This window comes from Lissotriton helveticus, chromosome 1_2 (genome assembly GCF_964261635.1).
Source record: "Lissotriton helveticus chromosome 1_2, aLisHel1.1, whole genome shotgun sequence".
Classification (NCBI taxonomy): domain Eukaryota; kingdom Metazoa; phylum Chordata; class Amphibia; order Caudata; family Salamandridae; genus Lissotriton; species Lissotriton helveticus.
Genome location: NC_136058.1, coordinates 412,434,649 through 412,448,502, shown reverse-complemented (window position 1 = coordinate 412,448,502; position 13,854 = coordinate 412,434,649). Strand labels below are relative to the sequence as shown.

Here is a 13,854-nt window from a genome sequence, read left to right as displayed (position 1 = left end):
AAGTACAATCAGGGGAGCAGAAGGCAAGAGAACGGGCACAATCAGGGGAGCAGAAGGCAAGAAAACGAGTGCAATCAGGGGAGCAGAAGGCAAGAAGAAGGAGTGCAATCAGGGGAGCAGAGGCAAGAAGAACGAGTGCAATCAGGGGAGCAGAAGGCAAGAGAACGGGCACAATCAGGGGAGCAGAAGGCAAGAAAAACGAGTGCAATCAGGGGAGCTGAAGGCAAGAGAACGAGTACAATCTGCGGAGCAGAAGGCACGAGAACGGGCACAATCAGGGGAGCAGAAGGCAAGAAAAATGAGTGCAATCAGGGGAGCAGAAGGCAAGAGAACGGGCACAATCAGGGGGGCAGAGGCTAGAAAAACGAGTACAATCAGGGGAGCAGAAGGCAAGAAAAAGAAACTGTCTCACACCACTGCGGTTTTGTGTTTTAAACACAACTAGGACATAGATTGCACGACCAGAGTTTTCCTAATGCAGACTGCATAAATGAAACCAGCGGCACCGTTCGCTTTTGTCAAACAAGCTCTTGGCATTGCTGTGGGGGTGCGGGGCGGGAGCGCATTGCTTTGAAGTCTGAAGGGGGGGGGGTAGCAGCTTGGGAGGCAGCATTCCATTGCGGTGCGAGGCTGATGGGTTTGACGTGCACGCGCATCTCACACGACTGGTGCACATGAACTGGACGTAATCTGCGCTTGGTCAAGAGTTTGTTTTGCCTACTATATACTCTCGCTATTAATCCTTGCGGGATATAATAGCGAGACCTAACAATGTACATATGCAAGCATATAAAAACTGTATACAGCGTTTTCCTACTATGCTTTCCCGTATGTGTGTGTCTGTTGGTCTCTGTGTTGCTGTCTCCCATTCCCTGTAGGGAAAGTATGTAGCTCCCCATTGTAGAAGAGTCGGTCAAGAAGGAGCACACTGCATTGAATAATTTCTTGGTATGCACTTTTTATTAGTATTACAGGAAATCACAATGATTGATTGTCTCTGTTATATTCTTCAGTCCCTTAGGTGTGCCTTGGCCGCAGCCGTCCCTCGGACAGAAGGAAAAGACTCAGGTAAGTGTTTTTGCTTTATGGTTTAGTCAAGGGAAGATGTGAGGGATAAATAATAACTATGCATAAATGTGAAGGGAGGGTGTAGAGCACAGCTTTCCAAATTTTTCTTGTTGGTGACACACCCTTTTGTGAAAAGATTTTCAGGGACACGGTAACACGAGAAAGCGCAGCGAGCCTGCCCGACCCACCTATGGTGGGTTCGGGCCCCACACAGACACACCCCACCCCACACACACACACACCCCACACACACCACCCCACAGACACCACCCCACAGACACACCACCCCACACACACCCCCACACACAAACCCCCCCACACACAACCCCACTCACCCAACACCAACCCCACACACCCAACACCAACCCCACACACACACACCCCACACACACCCCCCCCACACACACACACCCACACCCCCCCCACACACACACACCCCACTCCCCCCCACACACACACCCCACACAGAGAGACTTGAGGGGCACTGTTAAAGGGTACTAGTGAGGGAATCAGTGGCAGAGGTGGCCTTTCCCTCCATCTGTCTCCCTCCATCGGTCTCCCTCCCTCCCTCTCTGTCTCAATCCCTCTCTGTCTCACTCATTCTCTGTCTCCCTCCTTCTCTGTCTCCCTCCCTCTCTGTCTTCCTCCCTCTGTCTCACTCCCTCTCCCTCAGACTGTCTCCCTCCCTCCCTCCCTGTCTCCCTCCCTCCCTGTCTCCCTCCCTGTCTCACTCCCTCTCTGTCTCACTCCCTCTCTGTCTCACTCCCTCTCTGTCTCATTCCCTCTCTGTCTCACTCCCTCGCTCTCACTCCCTCTGTTTCACTCCCTCTCTCTTGTGGAAAAGTAAATTTTGCCTTGCTATATGTGCCTACGTGTTCCCCATCCTATGTTATATGTGCATGATCGATATGCATATATATCCCCCTATGATCGATTATAGACACAATTATAGTTGTGTCCAGCTCTAGTATGCCAGTTTCCAGTTCTCGTGAAAGCAACAAGTATTAGGCCTATGTTGCCACGTTTTACAGTGTGTACGTTAATTCATTGAATTGTCCCCGTTCCTAGGCCTCAAAAGGGCCCGGACACCAGATTCAAGCTCCAGTCTCCTGAACCCACTCCGAGGAGCGATGCAGCCCCCACCTGCATCCCTGACCCTTCACTTACTTCCTGCCGCGCAGCGCGGTGCCCGGCCTGGCTCTGCCTGCCTGTCTGCCAAGAATATGTTATGCTTCTAGTTATCAGTCCAGCTTTCCTTCTTTGCATTCCTAAGCTACTGAACCGTATCAACAGTTTCAGCTATGGTCTAGTCTTTCTGTCTCCATGCAAGAGAAATACTGTATTAATATTCATAGAATATTCCTAGCACACGCAATACATGTAGAATATATGCATGCACCAGCCTTAGTGTCAAGTAGCCTTTGCCCTGATAACTTTTGGATTCTATCAACATGTACTCCAAACACCAGATACCAGATATGCTATAGGTACATGTCGTCCTGACACTGCAGACTTTAGTCTCCTCTTCTAGTGTAGAAGTCATAGCCCCCAGTTCTCCCCGGTAACACGTCATTGCCCGTTTGCGCGCACCACTAGGTTAAAGGTCCCAGCTACTCAGGTAGCCCCCTCCATGTTTCCGCCCATTCATGACACTTCTGTGACGTTCTCATCACATGTCTTAGTGCACGCCCTGTACACGCCTTCTTTTCCACCCATGTGGTCTTATCTTACGTTTGTCATAAGTTACGCCTACTGCATGTAATGTAATGTAATGTTTTACTATATATATGCTGCACTGTCGATGAAATGGGGCAGCTGCCTTCCTTCCTTCCTTCCTATTTTATTTCAGGCTGTCCCGTTCCAGTCCCTTCCCTTTTGCCTGAATAAAGCCTGTTCAACTCGGACACATCGGATCCTGCCTCTTATTTATTGAGCTATCTGTTATTGTTAATATAGTCAAAAATAGTCCCGGTATTATTTATTTATATACCACAGAATGGCGCCCGAACAGGTACGAGCCCCTTCCTCACGCGCTGGCGATGCTACGCAGGCCCCCTGACCCTCTGCAGCCGTGACGGAACTCTACTGCGCACCGGCAGATATTTCTGCTTCAAGTCTCCCTCAGGCCCACGGAGGAAACGGAGACTGCGGTCCGACATCCAGACGAAGCGGTGTGGAATGCGGTTCGTCCCGACCAGAGCCCAAGCCGAGAGAGCAAGGTCCGAGGTATCCGGAGGCCCACCTGTAACCGAAGTTTCCGAAGTTCGTAGTCCGACGTCGTAGCAGTCCAGTCCAGTCCGAGGCCTTCCAGTTTCTGCTTCCCGGTGAGTACCGTCGCGGGGGAAGTATCTAGACAGGATCATTAGTTTGTTCCTGGTCCGTTGGGTTTGGGTACGCAGATCCATTACGAAGTATCCACCTAGGTGGATACGGTCCGACGTGTCTCTTTAAGGGACCGGTATGTTCTGTACTGTTTTAGCAGTGCATCCAGTAATTCTAGTAAGTCCGTTCTCGAGAAATTCATGTGTATGTGTATCAGGTAGTATTCTGTTCGAACTGTTATTTATGTATTTTCATGTCGTGGTATGAGTGATTTGTTTTGCCATTTATTTTCTGTGATTATTGTGTATTGTGTATTCCGAAAATGCCTCTGTTCTCGAAATTACGTCAGTTAAAGACCAGAAAAGGGTTACTCGAAGAAGCAGTTCCTGTCCCTCCTAGGGACAGTCCAGGACATTTTATGTATCACAAGCATGGCTTAGATGCCATAATATATCTAGACTTATGGGCGGACTATACTAAAGAACTAGAAGAGAAATATAGATGGCCCGTATCAGGTACATGGGATGCCGAGTGCATCATGCGAGTAGAAGAAGCATTATGAAAAAAGAAAGCCAGACAGTCCCAGAAAGATGCCATCGAGTTATGGCGCAAAGAATCCCATAAAAGAACCGAAAAAGAATTCAGAAAAACAGAATTAAGTAGGGACTCCTCAGAGAAAGCCCAAGAAAGGGAACTAATCGAAGAAGGTGAACGAGTTAGAGCCGAACAGTCAGACAGACAGAGAAATGCTCTTATTAAAGGCATGTATCCTCTTCTTGCCGAGGGCTTGCCAAAAGCAACCCCGGAAGCACCCTGTAATTTACCGCCGCCATTGGTCCCGACTAAGCTACGTCATAAACCGACCGCAGCTGATATTTTTCTTTCGTCCTATTTGGACGACACAGTACCAGCCTATGCAAATCCTGTCCCGCCTGCTCCCGTTAATAATGTAATTCCTGTTCCTCCAGCCGCTGGTCCCGTGGGTCCAGTTAATGTTACAGTACCTGTTACAGCACCCCCGGCCCAGCCCACAGTACATGTACCCGCTTTGCCAGTCACTCTACCAGCCCGTACAGTATTCACCGACGATTCTAGTTTAGGAGCCGCGGGGGGAGGTTCTCCTCGTACCCCGCCGCAACCCAGACGTCTGACGCTACATGAACTAGCGTTACAGCGTACGCCAAAAGTGTCTACATACGTAGATATCATGCGAGGTCTTACTGAATGTCGTTATGATCCAGTTCCAGGCGAGGATCACATGGTCATATATTCATTACGTTTAAGACGGGTTGCCAGCTATTTGGACACCCTGCCCGATATGGGAGAACATCTAGACAGAATATACCGTTTTATCCGTACAGGAGTGAATCCAGGAAGTATTCACGAAGCCATGGTTCAAAGAAAAGTCGAGACTCAGCGCATGATTTTAAAGTTCCTGATTAACTGTTTAATAAGAGAGCAAGATTGTCCAGAAGAACTGAAAGTCCTGACTAGGTGGAGTGACAATATAGCCGATGGAAAACACAAGACACAAGGTTGTATAGAGAGTATGTACAAGAAAATTCGTAGGGAAATCATAACTATACACGAGAAACGAGAAGCAAAACAAGCAACCGAGAAAGAATATGACTCTTCTACTGAAGAGGTAGACAACGAGAATCCCGACAGAATAGCGTATGTAGGTAGAACTAGACTTTCCGGCCGACATTCACTCCTAGATTACAAGAAAACTTTTCCTCTTCCAGCACCAGAACAGTGTTCTCTAGAGCAAGTATTCCAGGCCACCGATCACATCCTGAAATCACGAATAGGTTATAGCGAGCTTAGTACCATGCATGAACAAGAACTAGCCCGATCAGCAGTCCGATGGACTAGTGATTCTACCACGTTTCCAGATGAAATAGTGGCCCAAACGTTTCTGAAACTGCCCCCAGCCGAGCAACGACTGGTGGGTATGTATATGATCCAGCACCTCATTACACTGTATGAGGAACAGCATTCTGATCCAGGTCCTTTACATGATGTATTAAACGAGTTACTCCAGTACAGATGGAAAGGTCTAGGTACCGATTTAATTAGTGTCATTCTAGAACAGCACCACAAATACCGAACGTTTCTGAATCCACATTTTGTTCACGTCTCACCCCCAGAAAGTAAATCATTCTACATAGACAGACAGAATCCGTTACGAGAAGTACATCCAGTCAAGAAAGAGGGTGGTGGTCTAGAACGAGTATTTGTTTACACCCCTATCACGAAAATGGAACTCTTAGAAATGAAAAAGTTAATTCCCTGTCATGATAAAGATCCAGCAGGGTTCCACCGTGAACTAAAGGACATGCTCCGTATGGGAGAATACACATATCCTGATATCATTAAAATGTTAAAGGTCCTGTTGCCTGCGGGCATATATGAAAAACTCAAAGAAAAAGAATGGGAGGTGGGAGAGAAAAAGATAGATTGGACAGCACTAGAAACTGAAGATAATACCCGAGTACCAGGTACCGGTCTTGGGGATAAAGCTAAAGCTTTGCCCGAATTATTAATACAAGTCTTGCCAAGATTACTAGCCACGAAAAAGGAAGATTGGGATGCCATCTCAGCCTGTAAACAGAAACAAGACGAAGATACTAGTGATTTTTATTCTAGATTTGAGAAATGTTTTATTATTAATAGTGGTCTGAAAACAAGTAGTGAGTCGTACCCCCATCTTTTTGTTACCAAACTAGTCGAGAATTCAAGTCCACAAGTTAAAAATCGAGTCCTGAAAGTCGAAAGTACCTGGCAAGCTAATACTCCGTCACAGATGCTCCAGATGCTACAGTACCACCAGAACAGAATCAGGGAAGAGCAGGAACACGAAAGGAGACGTATGAAAGACACGAAAATGAAAGTATTAGTTGCACAGTCTGTTCCACAAGACAGTCAGAAGAGGGGTCCGAATCAAGCCAGTCATCCTGCAGTTCCCGTTAAAGGGACATGCAATTACTGTAAACAGCCAGGTCATTTTATAAACGAATGTGCAGTTCTGAAACACAACATAGCTACTGGTAAGACTAAAGAGAGACCACGTCCGCCTAGACAAGAACAAGTTTCACAGACTTCCCAGCCACCACAGAATGCACAACAGTCAGTTACAGCACCGCAGCCTATAGCTGCAACACAACACGTTACACAGCAAATGTACCAGTATGCACAGTCAGAGTACCCAGATTATCAGCCATATTCATGAAACAGCCTAGAGAGGGAGGTAGGCTTGCCTCTCATCGAGATTCCTGTAGATCAAGAGGGTCCCTATGTACACAGTCAAGTATTAGGGAAGGACAGAAAGTTTCTGATTGATACAGGGGCAAGTAGGACTACCATCAGTCATGACGAGGTTCCAGGGGCTCCGCTCTCAGGCTCTAGAAATGTTTCCCTTGGATTTTCAGGAAAGCCTATTGTTAATGAAATATCGAAACCAGTTACTCTAGAAGTTGGTCCATTGTCCCGAACTACAGATCTGTTACTCACGAAATCTTGCCCAGAAAATTTGTTAGGTATTAAAACACTGAAAGAATTAGGAGCAGTCATATGCTGCTCCCCAGAAGGGGTCCGTCTGTTCCTGCGTGATTTTAAAGGTCATTATGTATTACGTGATTTTGATCCAAGATTATTGAATGTACCACAGCATTTATGGGCGCAAGGTCCAACTGATGTAGGTTGTATGCATATCACCCCCCATCGTGTCACTCTGAAGCAAGGTGTTGTATTACCGCGAATCAGACAGTACAGACTGCCACCTGAGGCTGTAGCAGCCTTATGCAAAATTATTGACGAGCTTATTGTTCAAGGAGTGGTTGTAGAAACTGACTCCAATGTATGTAATTCTCCTATCATTCCAGTCCTGAAACGTACTGATCCAAATGCACCTCCAGTTTATCGATTAGTGATTGACCTTCGAGAACTTAATAAATGTATCATACCACAGTACCTAGTAGTCCCAGATATTTCTTCCCTATTGACAGCCATTGATTCTGAAGCTACATTCTTTACAGTTATCGATCTCAAGAACGCATTTTTCAGTGTCCCCATTCATCCAGACAGCCAGTTCCTTTTCGGATTCTGTTTAAATGGAAGAAGCTATAAATTCACACGAGCACCTCAAGGTTTCACAGAAAGTCCTAGCATTTACAGTCAAGCACTTAAGAGACAACTAGACAATATTCACATGCCAACTGACACTGCCCTGCTCCAGTATGTCGATGATCTACTAATCACAGCCCGTTCAGAACGTGTCTGCGAACGTGCGTCACTTACCATCCTGTATTTTCTGGCCGAGATGGGGCACAAGGTGTCCCCTTCCAAATTGCAATTCTGTGTCCAGCAAGTGGTCTACTTAGGACACTTACTGTCCAAGAGGGGTAGGCAGTTGACACCTGACCGTATCCAGTTAATAGCACGTCTTCCACAGCCCAAGACACAGAAGGAGGTACAAGCTTTTATCGGCCTCACTTCTTACTGCAGACAATGGATTCCTCAGTATGCATTTCTAGCCAAGCCACTGATACAGTTAACGACACAGGAGGCAGCCGTATCGACTGTCCTCCCTTGGACCCAGGAACATACACTTGTCTTCAATGAATTAAAGAAAGCTTTATGCCAAGCACCTGTTCTAGCAACACCGAACTATAGTAAGCCTTTCACACTTTTTGTTACAGAACGTGATGGTACTGCATTATCTGTTCTCACACAAGATCAAGCAGGACAATACAAGCCCTGTGCTTATTTTTCTAGCACATTAGATCCGGTGGCCCAGGCTCTGCCTGCGTGCCTCAAGTCAGTTGCAGCCACAGCTCTAGCTATCAGACAAAGTGATTCCATAGTGTTAGGACACTCCCTGACAGTACAAGTTCCACACTCCGTGGAAGTTCTTTTAAACCGAACACAGACTCAGCACTTGACAATTGCACGTTTAACAGGTTATGAACTGACACTGTTTCAGCCACACATAGAAATCAGACGCTGCAACATTTTAAATCCAGCTACACTGTTACCGTCAGTTACTTGAAATCCTGCCACACATGACTGTGTGGAAGTTGTTAACACCATGACAAAGCCAAGACAAGACTTGACAGACATTGCATTACCTGACCCCGACCCCGACCTGACACTTTATGTGGATGGTTCATGTATGAGAACAAGTACAGGAGAACTAGTAGCCGCGTATGCAGTGACTACTGAAACCGAAGTTATAGAAACACATCGTATTGACACCCTGTCCGCTCAAGCAGCAGAGCTTGTCGCTCTGACCCAAGCCTGCATACGTGCAAAGAACCTGAAAGTAAATATATACACCGATTCACGTTATGCATTCGGAGTCGTACACGACTTTGGAGTGCTCTGGCAAGAAGGAGGTTTCATGACTTCTCATGGAACCAAGATTCAGCATGGTCTCCTCATTCAAGCTCTGTTAGATGCAATACATTTACCGACAGCTATCGCTATCATGAAGTGCAAGGCACATACGAAAGTCACTGATATCATTTCCCAAGGTAACGATCTAGCAGATCGAACAGCCAAGCTTACAGCTCAGACTCCAGACATTCCAGTTAACACGACACAGACACTCGCTCCAGATCAGACTACTTGTATGACAGTTAAGGACCCTACACAAGATGTCATAGATATACAGTTACATGCTACCCCCGATGAAATCAAGAAATGGTCCGAACAAGGAGGGGTCCAGACAGATCAAGGATGGTTAACGAAGGGAAAAGCCACATGGTTTCTCCCCGACTCTATGGTTCAAGTCATTATTAACACCGCACATAGTCCAGCACATTTAGGAGAAAAAGCCATGTTAGACAGTATCCAGAACCTTTGGTTCAACAAGCATTTACGAGCAGCAGCCAAACAGAAAGTACGTACCTGCATGATATGTTGTCAGTTCAATCCAGGTAAAAGTGTCCCGGTGGAACAAGGTGGATTCCATCCTCCTGACCACCCTTTTGAAGTCCTCCAGATGGATTATATTCAGATGGAGCGATGTCGAGGTTTCAAGTATGTCCTCGTAGTTGTATGTGCTTTGTCCAGGTGGACAGAAGCATATCCAGTTCCAGATTACACAGCTGCGACCACTGCCAGGCAGTTGGTTCGTGAGTTCTTTCCCCGCTATGGATTACCTAGGGTCGTGTATTCAGATAACGGCCAGCCATTCTCATCCGAGCTCATGAAACAAGTATCCCTTCTGTTAGGGTACCAGTGGAAGTTCCATTGTGTACGCCATCCTGAAGCAGCCGGTCTCGTAGAGAGACATAACCAGACCCTGAAAATCCGCATTGCAAAAGTGTGTGCAGAGAAAGGTGTAGATTGGATGGTAGCACTGCCAGTTGCCCTTTTTTATATGAGAATGGTTGCTCATTCCCGTTCAGGTCTATCTCCGTATGAGATAGTGTGTGGTCGTCCCCCCAACATGTGGGGTACACCTAGACCCCGTACCATTACCGATGTTGACAGTAATATGCTGACAGATTACCTTGCCTCCTTGATGTCTGCACAACAATCTTGTCGTTCACAGGTTGCCGCTGCATTTCCAGACAACACCGAAGTAAAACCGCATGAGGTCGTTCCGGGTGATTATGTACTTATAAGGAACTTTGATCGTTCAAGTCCGCTGGAGCCCCGTTGGAAGGAGCCCCGCCTCGTTCTTCTCACCACCCGGACTGCGGTGAAAGTGGAAAACAGAAAAGGGTGGCTACACGCGAGCCACGTCAAGAAATTTCATGGACTTAAAGCTAAAACTTTTCTCAAGGACTGCCCCGTTCTCAAGGACTGCCCAGACAATGAATCTAAAATTCCCCTGTTAGAGAAAACTCCGCAGCAGGAGTATAAATCCAAGTTGAGGTCTAGTAAGTCAGCCAGTTTAATTGTCTAAGTCCCTCTCGGGTGAAACGGTTAGACAGGTTCCTGACATGTATGAGACAGACCCACACAGTGAGAGAGTTAGTCAAAACTCTAATAGATGTATCATCATTCTGTTCTTTTTATTGTTCCTGAGTCTTATGGTTACATGCATAAGTTATGCGTTACATTTATGTTTTCCTATTTCACATGTACATATGTTTTCTAATGTTACAGTAGAGCACACATTTAGTGATCTGCCTCCTCACGAGTTATCATATCGTCTTGCTATGCGTAATAACACTTTTATCCGAATGCTGCATTATTCACACCAGACCAGCAATGCCACTAATTGTTGGGTGTGTGGTCGACTCCCCCCTTTCCAGACACCGAAGGGAGTACTGCCACTGTTTCCTTATCCGTTTTCACATAATGGTTCATGTGGAGCATGGTCCACGTTAACGTCATCCTCAACTGATATGTCCCTTCTGAATCGAACATGTTTTCCAGACAAGCAAGGTCTTTCCCACAGAACAGGATTAGATCTAGAAAATGAAGTATATGATTTAGGTAATTATTCCTCGAATTTCATGGTCTTGAATGTTCAGTCCGAGACTACTCCAGATTTGCCTGCTATTTCAGTTCTACCAGTTAAAGGCGAATTATGTGTCAGAAAGAATGGTTCCGCACATGTAGGACATAGTGATTGTACTACTGTGGTCGAGTATAGTGACAGTGGGAAATCTATTTTCAAAGCTTCACGTCATTCTTATTTTGTTTGTGGTCAGACCGCATATGTTCGTCTGCCCCTCGATTGGGATGGAACATGTTACATTGCCTTCCTACTGCCACCAGTTTTTCTAGCCCCATCCGATTATCACAGAAACACACATCTAGTACACGTTAGACATAGAAGGGAGACTGAGTCCCCAATTGTCGACCAAACTGAAACTGCTTTAGAACAGTATCAAGATTTCAATAAAGGTTTCTTTTTCTTTATAGGTCCTGTCCAGAATAGTAAGCTAATACGTAGGTTAACCAGAACCCTTGAAGCAGTAGTGAATGAGACTACTTCCGCTCTAGGTAACTTAACCGAAGAGCAATCTGCTATGCGTTTTGTCGTGCTCCAAAATCATCTCGTTCTTGACGTCATACTGGCCGATAGAGGAGGAGCTTGTAGAGTCATCGGATCTAGTTGCTGCATTTTCATTCCTAATAACGCGCCGTCTGTTTATTCAGCTATAACCAGACTTCATAAAATTGCCCATCAGTTACACCAGAATCCAGGCACCTGGACATGGTCGGGTTGGCTCTGGAGTATCATATCTGCCTGGGGATGGAAAGTATTGTCATTCCTAGGTATAGCAGTAATGATCATATTCAGTTGCTGCCTCTGTTTACAATGTGGCCCTGCGATTTGCGGCATGTGTGCTACCTCTTGTATTCCTAGTCCTAAGTCCCGTTCCAAGACAATTCGAGACGAGCAAATGATGCTATATGAACAGATAGATGGTATCATGAATATTGATGTTTCCTGATGGAAACGTAGGGCACAAGGAGGGAATGTGGAAAAGTAAATTTTGCCTTGCTATATGTGCCTACGTGTTCCCCATCCTATGTTATATGTGCATGATCGATATGCATATATATCCCCCTATGATCGATTAAAGACACAATTATAGTTGTGTCCAGCTCTAGTATGCCAGTTTCCAGTTCTCGTGAAAGCAACAAGTATTAGGCCTATGTTGCCACGTTTTACAGTGTGTACGTTAATTCATTGAATTGTCCCCGTTCCTAGGCCTCAAAAGGGCCCGGACACCAGATTCAAGCTCCAGTCTCCTGAACCCACTCCGAGGAGCGATGCAGCCCCCACCTGCATCCCTGACCCTTCACTTACTTCCTGCCGCGCAGCGCGGTGCCCGGCCTGGCTCTGCCTGCCTGTCTGCCAAGAATATGTTATGCTTCTAGTTATCAGTCCAGCTTTCCTTCTTTGCATTCCTAAGCTACTGAACCGTATCAACAGTTTCAGCTATGGTCTAGTCTTTCTGTCTCCATGCAAGAGAAATACTGTATTAATATTCATAGAATATTCCTAGCACACGCAATACATGTAGAATATATGCATGCACCAGCCTTAGTGTCAAGTAGCCTTTGCCCTGATAACTTTTGGATTCTATCAACATGTACTCCAAACACCAGATACCAGATATGCTATAGGTACATGTCGTCCTGACACTGCAGACTTTAGTCTCCTCTTCTAGTGTAGAAGTCATAGCCCCCAGTTCTCCCCGGTAACACGTCATTGCCCGTTTGCGCGCACCACTAGGTTAAAGGTCCCAGCTGCTCAGGTAGCCCCCTCCATGTTTCCGCCCATTCATGACACTTCTGTGACGTTCTCATCACATGTCTTAGTGCACGCCCTGTACACGCCTTCTTTTCCACCCATGTGGTCTTATCTTACGTTTGTCATAAGTTACGCCTACTGCATGTAATGTAATGTAATGTTTTACTATATATATGCTGCACTGTCGATGAAATGGGGCAGCTGCCTTCCTTCCTTCCTATTTTATTTCAGGCTGTCCCGTTCCAGTCCCTTCCCTTTTGCCTGAATAAAGCCTGTTCAACTCGGACACATCGGATCCTGCCTCTTATTTATTGAGCTATCTGTTATTGTTAATATAGTCAAAAATAGTCCCGGTATTATTTATTTATCAGGGGTGTGGAATTTTCTAAATAATCTACTTGTCCAAGGGACAAAATGCCACTGAGATCTACATGTCCTGTAAAATTCACTTGTCCCACCTACTCCCGTCCATGCATCAAACATAAGGGCTGACAGAAAAAGGTTTAATATATTTTGTTTTATTGGTAAACCATTAAATGATTTGCAATAATAATGCTAAGAAAAACTTGACAAGCAATATTATCCTTTTTATCCAAACATATTGAAATTGTATAGAAATGCAAGTTACAACAATAAATGATCTTGCATAGCAGGCTGCTCTAAGACTCATATATTAGCAATACTTCAGTAATTATGATAGATGTGGCCTTATATGTCCACACACATGCTTTGTGCCTCCTGTTGTAAGCCAGAGATCAATAGCTCTGCTGGGGTCATTCTCCTCAAAGTTGGGTCCTTCTACCTTAAGAAGCATTAAGTCTTGGAAACATCTTGATTTAACCGTGTTCTTAGTGGGTTCTTAATGATATTCATTGCAGAAAACACACGTTCAGCTTCTGCTGTAGATACGCTGAATGTGAACATCATTTCCACAAGCTTTAATATATTAGTCAACGAGGAAGGTTTTGTTGCTAGCAGGGTGGAGTATGCAGGCAATACAGGAATGCCTTTGGTCTGAAAGCTTTTCATATGGGTTTTAAGTCCACAAAACTCCTCCACAATTGCCAACCTTTCGTCTGTGGTGAAAAGTACCTCAAAATGTTGTACAATTCCCTCAATATCAGAGAGTCCATATGTATAGAGTTCCTCTCTACTTTCTGCCCACAGTGTATAATCAAATGCCTGAAAACCTTGAACCGGCATGCAATTAAAATTTTCAAACCGCTTATCAATGTACT

The 13,854-nt window shown here is 45.5% G+C and overlaps 1 protein-coding gene across 1 annotated transcript in view; it reads left to right on the top strand.

Annotated features, from left to right (window-relative positions):
* The window catches only part of LOC144804738 (uncharacterized), a 75,938-nt gene that overhangs the window by 32,671 nt on the left and 29,413 nt on the right, over positions 1-13,854 (top strand). Inside the window, exon 4 of the mRNA XM_078671926.1 lies at positions 1,014-1,068. Within this exon, the coding sequence (XP_078528052.1) occupies positions 1,014-1,068 (55 nt within the window). The remainder of the gene's footprint in view (positions 1-1,013; positions 1,069-13,854) is intronic.